We start from the raw sequence: 18,581 nt of genomic DNA, 5'->3' as shown, positions 1-18,581 counted from the left end.
CTTGTGGGCTCGCAGCTGTAGTGGCCGCATTTAGGTGCCCGGTCAACAGTCCCCCAGAAGCCCAGCTCCTGGGTCACCACAGGCACCAGGCAGGGAGGTGAGAAGCCTCCGGATGATTCCAGCCCACAGCCCTTCTGGGCTCCCAGCTGACCCCCCATTATCACAGAGCAGCCGTCCCCACTGAGCACTGCCCCAGTCCCCTGATGTACCGAATGCTACGAGCGTATTAAACAGTGGCGGGTTCACAGCCCCAGGGGTTGGAAGTGGCTCCCCAGGACGACGGGTACCTGCCTATCGGAGCCCCTGCCACGAAGACCTTGCACTGTCTGCGAGGATCCACTAAACCACAACACGTGGGACTTTATAAACTGTAAAGCTCGGTGCACACAGGAGCCCCCGGCTTCTCACTCAGGGCACAGGAAGGCTCTGCGGCTTTCCCGAGCCCACCCCCTCGGCCGCCCTGTAACCAGGGCCGCCCCCTCCCCGGAGGGGCCTGGGAGGCTCTGACCTGAACTCATGTGCCAGGCCGATGCTTTGTTCCCCAGATGGGACTTAGGTCATCCCTCCAGGAGGAATGGACTGGAGGACAAAGGCTGCTTTCATGGGCCCGCGCGGCTCTCGGCAAACACAGGCAGTGAGGGGCCGGGCAGGGAGCAGGCGGGAAGGTGCCAACAGGCCAACAAGCTGGTGCCCTCCCCGTCTGGGTCTTCTCCAAGGGCACCTAAACACGGACAGGGCAGAGTACAGACTGGCAGCCGGGAAATCTCTGGTAACTTCGACAGAACGTGAGAGAGTAAAAGAGGCATCCTCGGGATTAAAGTCCATTTATAAACATACACTAACACAGCGCAGGCTCTGAGGCAAGACCGCGTGGGATCAAATCCCAGCTGCCCCGCTGGGCAGCTGTGGGATCTTCTGCAGGTGACTCTCCCTCTCTCGGAGCCTCAGTTTCACCATCTGTGAAATGGGGATGGTAATGGCCCCTCCCTCGCAGGACTGTTGTGAGGATAAAATAAAGCAATACAAAGAGCTTTGCCCGGTGCCTGGCTGCTATGGGCGGAACTGTGTTTCCCCCAAATTTGAATGCTGAAGCCCTAGACCCGGGACCTCAGAATGTGACTGTATTTGGACACAGAGCCTTTTGCGAGGTGATAGGTCAAAACGAAGCCATTAGGGTGGGTCTTAATCCAATCGGACTGGTGTCCTCATAGGAAGAGGAAACTTGGACACACAGAGACGTAAGGGTGCGTGAGCAGAGAGGCAAGCCGCGTGAGGGCACAACGAGAAGGCAGCCGTCTGCAAGACGAAAGGCCTCAGGAGAAACCAAACATACCAGCACCTTGATCTCGGACTTCTAACCTCCAGAACTGAAAAAATAAATTTCTGTTGTTTAGGCCACTCAGGCTATGGTATTTTAATCTGGAAGTCCCGGCAAATACACACACTGGACCCATAAGGGGAGGTAAAAAACACCTCCTATACCATGTTATTACATCTACATCATAACTATAATATAATATTATGTCAACAATACGCACCTGCTTATGTTTTATGAATATGAGTTTAATAAAAAAATGTTAACATTAAATAGAACACATCTACAAATGGTTTTCCCTCCATCCCTCCCTCAGGATTTCTGCATAAAAAATAAAAACAGGGGTGCCTGGATGGCTCAGACGGTTGAGCGTCCGACTTCGGCTCAGGTTAGGATCTCACGGTTCTCAGGTTTGAGCCCCACATCGGGCTGTGTGCTGACAGCCAGCTCAGAGCCTGGAGCCTGTTTCAGATTCTGTGTCTCCCTCTCTCTCTGCCCTTCTCCCATTTGCTCTGTCTCTCAAAAATAAATTTAAAGATAAAAAATAAAATAAAATAAAATAAAAACAGGTTTTCTTAAAAAGAAAGCAAGGTGTTTTCTTAAAAGAATAATTTGTACCAAATTTCTTGACAACCTTCCCATGCATACGTTCATTCCCCTTGGAGGAAATATCGACATTATGTTCTTCAGGCTCCAAATAAAGGCGCCCTCTAATCTCCCACCTCTTGCAGAACCGCCAGGCCTTTGCACATGCTGGTCTTGCCACCTGACTGCCCATTCGCCTCTGGTCCTACTCAGGCTTTAAGAGCCAACTCAGGGCCCAGCCCGGAGCAGGCGCTCAGTACACGCACGCAGCAAACTGACCTTGGGAAAAGCCAGGGAATGCATTTCAAAGATGAAGACACTGGGCCCAGAAAGGGGCAGTGCCTGGTGCCAGGTCACACAGCCAGGACCAGACCCCAGCGTCCTGCCTCCCAGGCTGCCTCCCCACATATCCGTACTGTTCTGCCTCAAACATGGACACCATGTAGCCATTCAGCTTGCAAGTCCCAAATCCAAATTTCAGCTCTGAAAAAGCCCTTTGCCCGCCAGTGACAGAAGTGGGTAGCAGAGAGGGCACTAACCTGCATGGGGTTGTTCACTCTCCCATTACTGATGGTCTGAAGCCAGATTTGCTACCAAAACAAACAAAAAAAGGTACAGCTTCTCTGCAAGGACCAACCTTCTCTGTAAGGACCTTCCTCTGTAAGGACTCTGTAGGATTCAGCAAAATGTACCCAACCCGCCTGCCTCCATCGTTTCCGTTCCACGCTATACCCCTTCTCCATATTGGGCTGAAATACACAGGGGCCAGGGGCTGCCCCGCCTTATCGCACCAAGACTGACCTGAGCAGCCTGACTCCTCCTTCCTGGCGATGGAACTCTGGCTGCAGAAGACCTCAGGGCGCAAAGAGGGGCCACGGGTGCCCCGTGAGAAAGCCCTGCCCTAGAAACCAGGTTCTGGGGCCTCCTCGCCCTGTGGCCTCAGACAAGCCAGGTTTCCCTCAACGACTCGATCTGTAACATGGGGATAATTCAAGCACCAGCCTCTCTGGAGAGGGTCGTGTGTGGCTGCTTTTAAAAAATCCACCTCCGGGGCGCCTGGGTGGCTCAGTCAGTTGAGTGTCCGACTTCAGGTCAGGTTATGATTTCGCGGTTCGTGGGTTTGAGCCCCACATCGGGCTGTGTGCTGACAGCTCAGAGCCTGGAGCCTGCTTCGGATTCTGTGTCTCCCTCTCGCTCTGCCCCTCCCCTGTTCACGCTCTGTCTCTCTCAAAAATAATAAACATTATTAAAAAAATTTTTTTAATAAAATAAAATTTAAAAAATTCACCTCCAAGAAAGGTGGATTTGTTAGAACAGGAGCGCCCTCTAGTGCCTCAACCTGGAAATCATTCCGCCCCTGAGGCAGCCAGTTATAGCACCAAGTTGGTTCACAGAATATCCACCGGAAGGAATGCAAAAAGGTAAACTGTTTCCATCTCTGTAGGGCCTACCGTGTGCCAGGTGTTCTTCCTGCTGGTCTCTGCAATGAGGTGCTTACACAATCCTCATTGAAAAAGGGATTTCTCATCCCCAGAGAGAAAACTGAGGCTCAGAGACATGAAGCCACTCACTCAAGGTCACACAGCAGGGAAGGCTGGATTGAAACTCAGGGCTGTCTGACCCCAAAGCTCCATTCTTCACTAGGCTCATAGAACTGGAAGGCTGTGCCCAGTAAATAAAACCTTAGGGAGAATCCAGTCCAATACACCATGATAGCAATAAAGAACCTGAGGCCCAGAGAGGGCAAGTAATTGCCTTGGGGTCACACAGCAATCACTCTTGGGACTCCTGGCTCCCAGAAGTGTTTTGCCCACAGGCCCACCCTTCCAGAGCTTCTACCCTGCATTTATCATTCCTTTTGGCCGTCACAGAGTTGGCAGGCCCCTTCCAGATGCTTGAAGCCCTGGAATGTCTGAAACTCAGCAACGGCTCCTTGGGGACGTCAAGGGCTGCCAGCCTGAAAGCCCTCCATCCAAGCGCAGGGACCGGCTACTCTGGACAGCACGAAACTCCTGAAGGCATAGGAGGGTGGCTGGGGCCCAGTGAGGACCACGGAGGGGCCCTGCAAGCCGGGGGAGCTGCCCCCATCACAGGGTTCTCTTTTCGTTTTATGTTGAGGACCCTGCAGACTAACAGGGGTGGGGGTGGGGGGCTGGTCCTGCCAGGAGGGGCCCAGACGGGTGGGAAGAGTCAGGAGCTGTCACCAAGACAGATGTGCCAGGTGGAGTCTTGTGAACCCTACAGTGGAAGTTAGCAGGGCCTGCTTGTGTCTAAGGCTCTGGGTGCCTCCTGGTGGGGGCTCAGAAATGCCAGGAATTATCTAAGGGACTAAAACACCTCACCACATAGACTTGACTTGATATTTTAACCCTTTAAAATTCCCACTCAGGGGCATCTGGGTGGCTCAGTGAAGCGCCTGACTCTTGACTTCAGCCCAGGTCATGATCTCAAGGGTTTTGAGTTCAAGGCCTGAATCGGGCTCCGTGCTGACAGCGCAGAACTTACTTGGGATTCCCTCTCTCTCTCCTTCAGCCCCTCCTCTGCTCTCTCATTCTCTCAAAATAAATGCATACGCTTTAAAAAAAATAAAATAAAAGTTCCCACCCGAGCAAGTCAGCTACCATGAGACATGGCAGGGCAGGAATTACCATTCCTGTTGTACAGATGGGGAAAGCGAGGCCGGGGAGAGGTGGGGAACATGTGAGGACACGGGGTGCTGACGGACATTCTCCAAGTCCAAAGCCGGGTCCTGGTCGGCCTCAGCTGTGGACCCGCCCACCTGCAGTTTTGCTAACGGAAGTCAATGGCAGTTCCATCCTTCCAATGGCCAGGCCCCAAACCCTCGGTGTCTTCAGGATTCTTCTCTTTCTCCCCCACCCCCCACCCAATCCAGCAGCAATTCCTGTTGCTCAACTTTCAAAACAGATCCAAAACCTGCCCCCTTCTCCTCACCTCCTCAGCTGCCCCTGGTCTGAGCCACCACCATCTCCCACCCAGACACCTGCAGTGGGTCCTCACTGCCCTTCCTCATCTTGCCTCAGTCCTGCTTCAGTCTGTTCCCTGCGCAGCAACCGGAGGGATCCATTCAAACCTAAGTCAGATAGTGTCACTCGAAGTGACACCCCTCCATGGCTCTGTCACCCTCACAGCACAAGACAAAGTCCTTCAAGTGACTTCCACGACCTTGCTTCCAACTCTGTTCCCCTCACTCACTCTTCTGCAGCCACCCTGCCTCCTTCCAGATCCACAAAAGTACCTGTGCACACTTAGACCCCAGGACCTTTGCACTGACTGCTGCCTCTTCCCCCAAGCTCCCCGGGCCTATTCCCTCCCCTCTTCCAAAGTCTCTGTCTAAATGTCACCTTCTCAGGTAGGCCCCTCGGCCCCACCCATCCAAGTCCACCTGAGCCTTCTTACTTGCTTACTTCCTCCTTTCCACGGCACACACCACCCCCTGACATGTTACTGTTCTTACGTATCACGACCATTGTTCACTGCCTGAACCCGCTAGAATGTTAATCCCTGAGACAGGGATCTTTGACCATATTGTTCACTGTTGTATCCCAAGCACTTAGCTCAGGGCCTGGCACATGTGTTTAACTGAACTGAATTGAAGGCCCATTCGGGGTCTACACTGATGTCAGTCTTGAGCCCTTATTCAAAACCTACTATGTGCCTGCTTTGTTTGCGTTACTTGCATCATCAGGACGCCTCATGAGGGAGATGCTATCATCATTCCCACTCTCTGGAAGGCGAAACTGACTCTCTGCAAGGTTAAGGGACTTGCTCAGACCCCCACGCCCCACTAGGAAGCAGCTCCGTGGGGACTGGAAGCTGGAAGAACCTGACTCCAAGACCATGTTCTCTGCTCTGCAACTTGGCTGTCACGACTCAAGTCAGATGCAAACCTCTCATGACACAAGCCGTCCTGTGGCCCAAACCCCAGGCCCAAGTCAAACAACACAAAAATAGCCAGTTCTTCTATTTTGGCCACAAAACACTGCAAAGCCAAACCAGGCCCTTGGCACACCCGGGAGGCGCCAAGATCTAAGATTCAGAAGCTGGTAATGAAAATAACGACAGTAGCAATGGCGACCATTGATGGGCGTGTGCTGAGCGCCAGGCACCGCGTCAAAGCTCACGGGCAGCTCATCCCCAAACGTTTCCCTGTGACCCACCGGGTCCGGCAGGCGGTCCATCAGCCCGTGTCCAGGGCACCACCAGTAGCACAACACGGACACTGGGCTGGGGACTCAGCGGCGAGCAGGACGGGCAGCGCTTCTGCCCCAGGGAAGCCGTGTGCAGTGATCACGCACGGGGGCTTGGACGTCAGACGTCCCAGGTTCAAATCCCGGCTCTGCCCCTTATGGGCTCTTTAATATCAGGTGGGTCCTCAACCTCTTGGAATCTCTGTTTCCTCAAATGTGAAATAACAACAATACGAACAATAACAATCCTGGGGTTGTTAGGAGGATTGTCACGATGCCACCCGGGTGGGCCTGGGGGAGAAAGACCCCTGCAGGTGTGCCCGTAGCTCCCGGATGTGGTGACGAGCCGCGTGAGGGCTGGAGCTAAGTAAACACGGAGAAAGGAAGCCCGAGGGAAAGAACAGCCGATTTAACCACATTTAGACATTTGGACATTTTTCCATTAAAAAAAAAATCTTGCCATGGAGTCAAGCGAGGGGAGATGAAGCTTACCAACCAAAAGGGGAAACAAAGGGTTTCCCCCTCATTCCATGGAGATCGAGCCACTGAACCACCGAGCCTGGCAGGGAGGAAGGGGCAGGGGAGGCACCCACAACCAACAGCACAGGGGACCGTCCTTGATCTTGGACTCCATGTCACATGGCATCTTCCAGGAGAAGCTGCCACAAGTGACACTCTGGTAACCCCCTTAGCTGTGGGCGGCCAGCCACGAGAGCCTAAGAAAGTGCGTGTGTGTCAGGGGGTGGGGGGTGCAGCATGTCTCTGCCATTATAGCAGAGCCGTCCCCGCCCCCCAAAAAAGAATATCTAGAAACAGAGCACCCATTCTGAGTCCAGCCCTGTGCCAAGAATACTAATGCCCTTATCGCAGTGAGTCCTCAGTGGGGCCCTGAAAGGTGGGGCCGACCACTTCCACTCACACACAGGGAAACTGAGGCCCAGAGCAGCAATGGGACGTGCTTTTGGTGAAGCTGGGATTCTGAGCCAGGGCTCTCTGCCTCCAGCCCTGCTTGGCCCCGTGCAACATCCTTCTATCATCTTCCACCTTGCAAACCTCGCAATGAACAAAAACCTTTCCCGTGGGCTGGCAAGTTGCCTCAGCCCCGTGAGCCTCAGTTTCCCCACCTGAGAAGCCAGAACAACGGGCTCAGTGAGGTAGTTAAAGTGGCACACTGGGAGACCTAAGCTCAGATACAGGCTCTGACAACTTCCAGCTGGGGAACCTCAGATGAGCTGCATAACCTCTCTGGGCCCCAGTTTCCCTAAATGCAAAACAAGGGCGATCGTGAAATCTACCCATGGTATATTCCAGTGAGGATGGGAGGAGACACCGCCATGAAGGGCACTGAGCCAGGATGTTGTAAATGCTCAGGAGGAATGGTGGTGGCCATCATTAATTATTAATTATTATTACCGTCAATGCTACGCTGTTGCAGTTGACAACCTCAAGCCACCAGCTTGATGCCAGTGCCCTGAAAAGGCCACCAGCCTCGGGATTGTCTGGCTAAGTGTCCCAGCAACATAGGAGATTAGTGGATGGAGGGGGCTGGCAGTTTCTCCCCCCGCCCCCAGAAAGAGTTGTAGCTGTGTGGTGGACGCAAGCCACCAACAGGAAGCCACCGACACCCCATCAACAGATGACAACTCTGCAGAAACCTGCCGCCGCCGAGGTCTGGCCCCTAAGAAGCCGGCTTTTGAAATAACCTGAAAGGTACGTACAGGTTTGAGGCTGCGAGGGCATAGGGACGGGCGCGGGGTGATGCGTGGAAGTGCTGAGTCACTGTATCACACACCTGAAGCCGATGTCACACTGTCTGTTAACCAACTGGAATTTAAATAAAAACATCACAAAAATACACTGAAGGGTGAGAACGCCATCAGTCACGGAGTTGTCTGTACAGCGAAAGCCACCGGAAGACAGCCAATACGTCAAGGCCAGTGACAAGTGGGAATTCTAGGCAGCCACGGAACAGCATGTTGACGCAGCATCCCTAAGTGGGGTGGGCACACGCTCGTGTTCTCAGCGGGCACACACAAAGAAGTGGTTTGCCCAGCCTGCAGTTGCCCCCCTGCTACGGGTAAATCCGACAGGCAACACACGAGGTGGGATCCCGGCTTGGGTCCTGGAACAGAAAAAAGATGGTGGAAAACTGGGTGAAATCTGAATCCCCCAGGTTTTCTCAACCTCAGTGCTAATGGACGTTTCGGGCCAGCTCAGTCTCCGTGGAGGAAGTTTGGGGCATGGCGGCCATCCTGTGCGGCGTCCCTGGCCTCTACCCTCCAGATGCCAGTGCCACCCCTTTTCCCTCAGTGGTGACAATCAAAGAACGTCACCAGCTATTGCCAAGTGTCCCCTGAAGGTCAAAACTGCCCCCAGATGGGAACCGCTGGAGTAAAGGTAATCATTTAGTTAATAGTATTGAACCAATCGCTTCCCTTAGGTAAACATATGGTGCTTATAGCAAGATGCTATCACAGAGGAAGATGGGGGGAGGGTATCAGGAACTCCCTGCTATGTTTGTGACATTTCTATAAATCTAAAAGTGAAAATTCTAAAGAGAAAAAAAAGGTAACTTTAAAAAACTAGGATAATGGGACAATGAATGGGTGGCGGGGGGGGATTCCCCTCTATGGGGAGAGACACCCTCCCCCGCCCCTGCCCCCCACCAGGGACATGTGTCATAGTTGGCACCAGCCGGTCACTTTCAATCTGATGTTAGGTTCCTGGGAGCGAGGAAGGGCTCACATTTGCTGAGCAGCAACTTCCAGGCTTCAGAAACCAGCTAAGAGGCTTCCCAGGAATGGTCCCAACAAGCGAATGAGGAAGGCGGTGTGTCCCCACTTCACAGATGAGGAAGCTAGAGTCTGGTGACGTAAAGTGGCCTGCCCGACACCACCCGGCTCCATTACCATCCAGATCTGAAGCCCGAGGGTTTTCCAGGGTCCCCAGCTTCGCATTCCAGACCCAGGGCCAATCGTGTCACACGTGCAGCAGGCTGTCAGCGGCAGAGAGGAGGGCGGGGGAAGTGCGGGTGCGGTGCAAAAACACACGGCACCTCAACACTCCAGGACCTGGTCACTCACAGGAGGTGGGCGTCCGACTGGAAATCTCTGGGCTTCCCTCCTGGAAGGACCTTCTAAACCCCCTCGCCTCTCTCCCTCTTTATGGTTCAGATGGGGAAACTGAGGCCCAGAGAACCAGATGCTTGCTCCAGGTCACACTGAGAGTTGGGGGCACAGCCAGGAAAGGAGCCACCTGCCCCACACAGCTGCCCCTGCTAAGCTGACAGCGTCCTCCTCCCCCACCCCCCCCTCACCTCCCACCGGCCAGGCTGAGTTTATGCTGGTCTCTGGGACCAGCCTTGAGCATGACTGGCAATCACCCACCGCAGCCCTTTGCACACGCTGTTCCTTCTGCCCGGCATACCCTTCCCCCGGCCCTGCCCTAGCATTCACCTACCAGCTCCTACATATTCTCTAGTGCTCAGCTTCCCTGGGAGACTCTCCCAGGCTCCCCGCCCCCAGCCCGGATGAGGCCATGTCCCCCACAGCTCTGGCACCACCCCATCCTAATACACATGTGCTGTTTGCTCCAATTCCTTGTGCAGGGCCTGTGACCCCACAAGGTTCAGGGGCCACGTCTGTCTCGTCCAACTGCATTCTGAGTATCTGATCCTGGCTCCGAGCCGCGGCTGTGTGTGTTAAGTGGACACAAATGGGTAGCTGTATGCCGATGTGCCCAGCGCCCACACCGAGCTCCGGGTTCCCGGGATGGTAGTTTGTATCTTAGCTCTGTGTTTCTGATTCTGATGTCAATTGCAACATGTACGTGTGTTTGTTTCCAACACCACCAAGCAATTCTCTAACATCGGGTGGACGTCCTACCATTTCAGCTCAATTCTGACACTGTCAAGCTGGAGGCAGCCATCAGACCTCCAGCCCCCATTTCAATGCCAATCGTGAGTCCCAGTTGTCACCTGGGCTTCCAACAGACTGGTTGTGGATCGGAGCTGCCCAGGACCTCCTCCTTGCCGTCAATTAATTTGCAAGAGTGGCTCTCAGAACCCAGGGAAACATTTCACTTACAAGATCACCGGCTTATTGTAAAAGCACGGAACTGGTGAGCAGCCAGATGGAAGAGGGGTACACAGCAGGGTCTAGGAAAGGGTGCAGCACGCCTGTGTCCTCTGTCCTCTGAGCTAGCTCACACCCCTCTCCAAGTCTCCACGTGCCCACCAACCCAGAAGCCCCCCACTGTCCTTTCCAGGTTTTTATGTAGATGTCATTACACAGGGCACAACTGATTAAGTCACTGCCCGCTGGGGATTATTTCAGCCTCCAGGCCCTCGCCCTCCCTGGAGGTCAGGTGTGGGCTGAGATTTCTAACTCTCTAATCCCACAGTGGGTTCCCCGGGGCAACTAGCTCCCATCCTTAGGTGGGGCCCAAAAGTCCCCTCATTAACATAATCTCAAAACGTGTTTATTACTCTTTATCAGTTAGGAAATTCCAGGAAATTCTGTGCCAGAAACAGGAAGGAAGAGCAAATATGTATTTCTTATTGAAATCACAGTATCATAGAGACGCCTGGGTGGCTCAGTCAGTCGAGCATCGGACTTGGGCTCAGGTCATGATTTCGCAGTTCATGGGTTCGAGCCCCACACCAGGCTCTGTGCTGACAGCTCACGGCCTAGAGCCTGTTTCAGATTCTGTGTCTCCCTCTCTCTGTGCCCCTCCCCTGCTCCTGTTCTGTCTCTCAAAAACAAAAAAAAAAAAAAAAAAAAAAAAAAAAATTTAATCACAATATCACAGCCTCCCTAACAGCAAGCCCAGAGCCTGACACACACCTGGGCACATCAAGGTCATCAGGACCCTGCGGATGACAGATTTCAAAAATACAAATGACTGTGGGTGACTTATTTTCTTCCTTCATTTTATGCCCTTTAGGATTTTTCAAGTTTTCTACCATGTCCACATATTATTTTCGTAATTAGAAAAACAAAAATAAATCAATAAATATTGTCTTACATTTAAAATATGACAATACTTAGGGGCACCTCGGTGGCTCAGTCAGTTAAGCAACCGAGCTCAGGTCATGATCTTGAGTTTGTGAGTTCGAGACCTGTGCCCAGCTCTGGGGTGACAGCTCAGAGCTTGGAGCCTGCTTCAGATTGTGTGTGCGTGTGTGTGTGTGTGTGTGTGTGCTCCCCTGCTCCTGCGCATTCTCTCTCTCTATCTCTCTCTTTTTTCTCTCGCTCTCTCAAAAACACATAAACATTAAAAAGATATGACAATATTCAAACATTAATGATCAAAGGGCATGGATCAGGAGGGTCTCCTGTTTTCTATCTACTCCAGGAGCCTGAGGAGGGAACACAGACGCTGGGGGAGAGACGAGTGAAGAACAATGTTTCCTAAAGTTGTATTTTTAGGAGCTCCGGAAAATTCCCTGGGTGAGAAGGCATCTGAAATATTTGCAAACATTCAGCAGGGGGAAAAATAATATTTCCCAAGTCTTTCCCTTCTGGGCGTTTTCAACTGGGTGGCAAACGTTCTGGAAAACTCTGAGACCCACTCATAACAATTCCCTGCTAAGCCCCTCTGGTCACAGAGCCCTGATGAATGTCACACAACCCGCCATTACCTACCACCCACCCCTTAATTTCATAGATGATGAAACAGAGGCCCAGAGAGGGGAGGCAACATTCCTGGGCACACACAGTCAGTCAGTTTCAGAGTCAGAAGAAGGTCTGAAAAAGCACTCCGTGCCCCACCAAGCACTTCCGCATGGGTTCCCTGACTTTCGTATTTCACAAGAAAAAAAAAAGTTGTGGTTTTATTTTTCCCCTTTGTTGTACAGAGGAGAGAACGCAATGAAAGGATTCTAACTTTTTACTTTGCTCACTAAGTTCATTGAAAGGAGAACGAAATCTGTTCTTTTCATCATAAAAGACAGGATGTTTTCACACACAAAGGCAAGATGGATATCATTTCAGAATAAAGAATAGTCCCTTAAATCAAAGAAATGTCACTTTCTGAAAACCTCACTGGTGCTGTCCCTGTTTTTCTTGTTTTTCCCGAGGACTGGAGGGGGAGGGGGCACTGGTGACCAGCCCTCAGGAACCAGCGATCACTGGAGTCTGGACTCTGTGCCCTTCGCCTGCTCTCCCTCCCAAACCAGACCCCCATCCTTCTCCCCAACACTCCCTCCTCCTTGAAAACAACCACCGTTTCTTAAGAAAACAGAGACACCGCTAGCCAGACAGAGCCAAAGAGCCAATTTGGCGTGAGGCAAGGAAGAAAAGGAAAGTTCGAGTCCAGGCAGCCACACTCACCCACAGGTATTGCACGAACTTCAGGAGGCTGGGGCAGTAATAATACTCCATTTCAGGCACCCTGGGGTTATGCTGCCAGCACCGGGTGCCTTTCCAGCTTTTCTCTGGAGGGGGCGGCTCTTCCTGCTCGGCTGATCACACCGGAGTCAAGTTCAAGGCGGCATGAATCATTCAGAGGCTGGCTCGTGGCCAGGACACCAGCCAGACACCCCGCTAGCTGCCACAACTACCTCTGGGGCGGGGATGTCACTGCTCAGGGCCTGTGAGCCCTGCCTGGAACCTCTCTGGAGGCTCGTCCTCGGGGCGGGTCCCAAGGCAGCTCCTCCCAAACCCAGCCGAGCCCTCTGGACCCTGGTGATGGAGGGCTTCTCAGCAGTGTGGCAGGAAGAACTGGTGTGTGTGTCTGTGTGAGCGTCTGTGCACGTCTGAGTGTGTGGATGTGTGAGGACAAGTGTGTGTGGTTCCTCCCCGCAGACCACATGGGGAGAGGGAGCCCCCACACCCAGCTCCTCACACGGAAAGGAAATAAATCAACTCAGCTGTGTCCCATCGGTTTGCACAGCCCCTCCTGGCTCTGGTCAAGTTCCTTGTGACTCGATTAAGCTTCTAGCCCTGGAAGGAGGACCTGGTTGTCCCCATTTTACAAAAGGGGAAAACCGAGGCCCAGAGAAGCCTAGAGACTTGGTCAAGGCTACATAGCGAGTTGGAAACTGAGCCAGACCTGGATCCTGGGCCTCCTGAACATGAGTTCTGGGTTCCATGCACTCTGGTGGGCAGTCAGGGCTGCCAAGGAAAGGAGACACTGGCTCCCAGAGTCACCATCCGCCAGGCGTGTGGTGTGGGGGTTTGGGGGAGCATCCATTTGCAGAGGTTAAAAATGCAAATTATAGCGCATCTAAGACCCTCCCAGGGGACCTTTCTTAGATGTCTCCTTCAAAAGAGACTGATGGTGGCCAGTCTTTCCATTCCCTGGGCCTCAGTTACCCCTTCTGTAAAATGGGATGGATTAGCCCCGCCACTCAGGGTTCTGCAAATTCAGTGAGGTATAATAATACGAAAACGTCTAGTCTCATCCCCACAGCATTTCCACGGGAGATTCCGCCAGCCGGATAAGGAAACTGAGGCTCCAAAAGGCAAAGGGAGCTGCCCCAGGTGAGTGGGGCAGCCAAGCCGTGAGGCAGACCCAAGGCCACCTCCTGGGCTCGGTCGGGACCAGACGGGCACACACAGCAAGCGCTCCACACATGGGCCAGGCCCGAGGCTTCTGCTTGGTAGGGGGAGGGGTACAGCAGTTGGGAGAGGCGTGGGCTCCGAGCCAGCCCCCCCCCCCGCCCCCGACCCCAGGCCCATCTGCGCCGCACACCAGCCCCACGACCCAGGGCCGGCCGAGCGGCTGACAGGAAGCTCGTCTGAACAGCACAGGCACCAGCTGAGCTCAGCAGCTGAGGAAGCCACAGGGCGAACTTCAAAGCTCTTCAAAAGCAGGCCTGTGGCCTCCTCAGTTCTTGGCACCCCACATCCGGCAGGCGAGGCTCACTGCCTGCTAAAAGTCAGTCAAGGGCCGGTCCAAACCGAGGGTGCAGCAGAAGGTACGGCCAGGCCCTGCGCGAGGCCTGACCACCCAAAGGAACAGCCAGAAGGCCAGGCCCAGCACGGTGACTGACCGCCCGCCGGGACAGCCGGAGAGCCAAGTCCCGACGGCACGACCAGAGGCCGGGGCCCCACTCGCCGGCCGGCAGCACAGCTAGGGTACGTGTGGTGACCTGATGGACTGAGCACCAGTAAAGTCTAACTGAGGGGCTAAGGGACAGGGGACAGGTGGCCCTTGCCTAGTGACACGCTGACCAACTGTCCATCCGCCCCGTGAATGGAGGCTGCTGAGGGCCAGCTGCTCCTTTTCCGTCTCCATCCGGCCTGACCAGGATGGGGACCCAGAGGGAAGAGTGTGGGAGGGGGCAGAGATGGGGAGGGGGCAGGGGCGGTGGGGGAGGGGAGCATGAGAGCCAAGTCTTTCTGGCAAAGAAGAGGCACAGGCGGAAAGAAGGGAGGAGCCCAAAGAAAGACGGAGGGAGCAAGGAGACAGATGGCCTGGGAGGCAGTCAGGGACAAAGAGAACGGAGCACAGCTGGGGGGAGGGCAGGGAAGGGGGAGGGAGGGAGACAGAGGGGAGGGAGACGGGGCAGGGTGGGAAGAATAAAAGTGAAAACGCCAGGGCCTCCTGGGTGGCTCAGTCGGTTAAGTGACCGGCTCTTGGCTTCAGGTCACGTCATGATCCCACAGTTCGTGGGTTCTAGCCCCACAAGGGACCCTGCACTGACAGCATGGAGCCCGCTTGGGATTCTCTCTCTGCCTCTCTCTCTCTCTATCAAAATAAATAAACTTAAAAAAAAAAAAAGTGAAAAAGCCAGACCAGCAAGTCTAAGAGGGAGTCAGGGCTGACCCAAGACCAGGCCAGCAGGGGTGGAAGCCCCAACCCAGGGGTGGTGACAGTCACCAGGGCGTGCCCCCTGGAGCCGCGCCCCCTCCAGGCTGCAGTGACCTCTCCCTAGTCCGGGTGAGCCCCTAGTATGGGATTCGTGTCCACCTGGTAGGGAAGCCACCTGCACACACACACACCCCCAAGCACACATACCTTCAATGCCTTCCTATCCCTGGCTCCCATCCCCCAACCTCAGGCCCCTGTCTGCCTTTTACCACCTGACCCTACACCAGCTCCTCCCCCCACCCCCACGTGAGTCATGTGCCCACAGGGCCTTTGCTTGTGCTGTTCCTGAGTCAGAAGCAGTCTTTCTCCCCCAAAAAGATATGCCTGCCCAGAACCGGTAAATGTGACCTCCTTCAGACAAAGGACTTGCAGATGTAATCAGGTTAAAGATGTGCAGATAAGATGATGCCGGAAGAGCCAGGGAGGCCCTAAATCTAAGAAGCATCCCTGAATGAGATGGAATCGAAGATGCAACCACAGGGAAGGCCAGGACGTGAGAACAGAGACGCAGCCTGGAGCCAGATGGCCACAAAACAACAAGGGCCTGGAGCCACCAACAGCTGGGACAGACAAGGAAGGAGCCTCCCTTAGAATGTTCGGAGGGAGCCTGGCCCTGCCGGTGCCCGGACCTCAGACTTCTGGCCTCCAGAGCTGCGGGAGAGCAAGTTTCTCTTGTTTTTGAGCCACGGGGTGGGTATGCGGTAGTTTGCTGGGGTCCTAGAAAATGAGTATCCTCCCCTCTCCCTTCACCGGGCTCCCCCCTGCTCCTGCTGAGCTCGGAACCTTCAGATGGAACTGCCCCGCCCCTCTGGGCGGCCCCCAGCCCCCGGGTTGAAGGTGGCCCCAGACACAGCGGCCAGAGCGCCCCTTCCGGCAGAGCGTTCTGCTTCCCTGCCCCTGGGAAGCCTGTCTCCCCAAGTCCAAATGCAATATCTGGCCACAGGAGGTCCCGGGGCCACTCTTATTAACATCGTCCATTCATTCAAGAGCAGCATGAAGGTACCCCAACCACGTGGACCTCCGGAGAAATGAGCAGGCCGCAGAAACCAGCCACAGGGGACGGGAGTCTGTTAAAATTGCCATCAGCATTCGTGAGGGAAGAGACTGAAAAGCGGCAGCCCCCTGGGCATGGTTTGGGGGCTGGGGTTTGGTCGGGGAGGGAAGGCAGGTGCACGAAGCTCTTTTATTTGAATGAGTTGCCAGCTTTGGTGCATCTGGCGAACTGTGTGCAGCAATGCTGATTACGGCTTCTCCGGGGATACGGGACCGCCTAGCCCACGGGCCTGCATTCCTGCGGTGCTGCCTGGGGACCAGATCCGCCACATTCCTCCTGTTCCCCGCGACCCAGGCCTGGGCCATGCCCGGCCCTCACAGGCGTCTGAGTTTACAACCCTGTAGGCACAGGCAGCCACTCACCCAGCACGCACTCCCGGTGCACCTGCGGTGGCCAGGCCCCATGCTGGCGATGGTGCCACGTGGCCACCACCCAAAACGCTGAAAGGGCCTGCCTGCTGGCCCCACAGCCTGTTGTCCATCAGGGTCCCCTGGCTTGGCCTTCAATGCCCTCATCCATATGGCCTCAATGTGCTGCCCCAGCCAAACCCATTCCTCAACCATGTGTGGACCCTCAACCTCACAGCCTTTGCTCAGTGCCCTCGGCCAGGAATGCCCTTTCCAGCTTTAGAAACGCAACCATCTGTCAAGCCCCACGCCAGCAGCATGTTTCCAGGAAGCCCTCTGAGCAAGCACGAGTCACTGAGCCCCTCTCGGAGTGTGTCAGGGTGCTCGGTGTGATGAGAGCCGATCGCCTACACAGGGCTCTATGTTCCCCACAGCAGGGCCTGGCACACAGCCCAGCGCTTAGTAGGTGCTCTGTAACCACTTCCCAAAGGCTCAGAATTTCCACTGCTCCCAGTCCAGTGCTTAGTAGGTGCTCTGTAACCATTTCCTGAAGGGCTCAGAATTTCCACTGCCCCCAGCACTAGCCCTGCTGACTAGGAAATCACACTTGCCTCTGTGGACCCAAAACACATCAAGGGCAGACATACTGTGTGCACAGCACAACAAAAAAGGGACCGACAGGGCGCCTGGGAGTTAAGCATCCGACTCTAGGTTTCAGCTCAGATCATGATCTCACGGTTCGGGTACCCCACATCAGGCTCTGCACTGACAGTACAGAGCGTCCTTGGGATTCTCTCTCTCTCCCTCTCTCTCTGCTCCCTCCTACTCATGCACCTGCATGTGCTCTCTCTCCCAAAACAAATAAACTTAAAAGGGGAGGGGAACGCACAGAAGCCATACACATGCCCCCTGTGTTCCTGAGGCTGACGGTTCCTAGAGAAGCAGGGCACAGACAGGGCGGAAGGCTATCCAAGGGGGTAACTGGGAGCCGGAAGGAGGGAGCAGGTTCACAGAGGCAGCCCGGGGTGCCAGTGAAGGGTATAGGTGCCGCAAGCAGACAAGCCTGGGTTCAAATCCCCATCCCAGCAGTAGCTACCTATGAGATACTGGGCTGGTGATTTAACCTCTCTGAGCCCGGGTTCCCTAGTATAAAATAGGGGTGGTGATGGTGCCTGCCCCACAGCGTCCCTAGGAGGAGGAAATGAGGTACTAAGTGTAAAGTGCTCAGGGTTGGGGGCTCTCAGCAGGGGCTCAAAGCACACTGCCCGTGACTGGCTAGTGGCATATTAAGTCCAGCCACCCAGCAGGAGCCCAAGCTGGGGTCAGCCCATCAGGTTAGGGACTTATCTCCGCGGCCCCCCCACCCGCCGCCCCAAGAAAAGCACCTCAGAGCCCCTCTGGCCAGGGCAGAGCCAACCCACAGGGCATTTCTGGGGTGATGAAACGGTTCTGGAATTCATGGTGCTGGGTGTACTCCTTTATAAACTTACTAAAAATTGTTAAATTGTAGAGTTAAAATGAGTGAATTTCATGGTACGCAAATTATAGTCCAATAAGCTTTTGGAGAAGAAGGAGAAAAAAGAAGAAAAAAGAGGCAAGGGAGAATGGGGGGAGGGACAGCAAAGGATTGAGGGAAGAAGTTACAGAAAGAGGGGCGTCTGGGTGGTCCTCTTGATTGCAGCTCAGGTCATGACCTCACGGTTAGAGAGTCCGAACCCCGCATCGGGCTCACTGCTGACCGTGCGGAGCCTGCCTGGGATTCTCTCTTTCTCCCCCTCTCTCGGTCCCTCCGGTGCTCTCCCTCTCAAAATAAGTAAAATAAACTTAAAAAAAAACCAAAACAAAACAGAAGTCACAGCCAGAGAAAAAGCCTCAAGGTGGGCACATGCGTGCCCAGCAGCCCCTAGACCCCAGCTGGGGAGTCCCTTCTCGGCTAATTCAAGGAGCCTTCCAGGAAGAGGGGGCAGAAAGCAGGCACTTGAAGTCAGACAGGCCTGCGCTCCAACCCAACCCGGATCCTGCCACAGCATCACCCTGAACAACCTGCTTCTCCTCTGGTGCCTCAGTTTCTTCAGATGAAATCGAGGCTGACGTTGATTTCTTCCCCTGTGGGGCTGTTGCTGTGAGGAGGAGGCCAGGTGGTGTCAGACTCCAGGTGCTCAACAGCTGATGCCTTGAGGGCTAATTGTGGAGCAGCTGGGACCTGAGCAAGGCTGAGTGAAACCGGATCCTTGCCCTCAGGGAGCTCAGTGTCT

At 54.4% G+C, this 18,581-nt stretch overlaps 1 protein-coding gene across 2 annotated transcripts in view; it reads right to left on the bottom strand.

Annotated features, from left to right (window-relative positions):
- The window catches only part of KIAA1671 (KIAA1671 ortholog), a 143,822-nt gene that overhangs the window by 88,035 nt on the left and 37,206 nt on the right, over positions 1-18,581 (bottom strand). The window contains exon 1 of one of the 2 annotated variants that reach the window (XM_039225369.1): positions 12,441-12,717. The exons of the other annotated variant lie outside the window; for it this stretch is intronic. Coding sequence (XP_039081300.1) covers positions 12,441-12,491 — 51 coding nt within the window. The 5' untranslated portion in view covers positions 12,492-12,717. Of the gene's footprint in view, positions 1-12,440; positions 12,718-18,581 lie in introns of those variants that run through there. 2 annotated transcript variants of the gene reach the window in all.

Source organism: Hyaena hyaena, unplaced genomic scaffold (genome assembly GCF_003009895.1).
Source record: "Hyaena hyaena isolate Hyena2069 unplaced genomic scaffold, ASM300989v1 scaffold_19, whole genome shotgun sequence".
NCBI lineage: Eukaryota > Metazoa > Chordata > Mammalia > Carnivora > Hyaenidae > Hyaena > Hyaena hyaena.
This window is presented reverse-complemented; position numbering and strand designations above follow the sequence as displayed.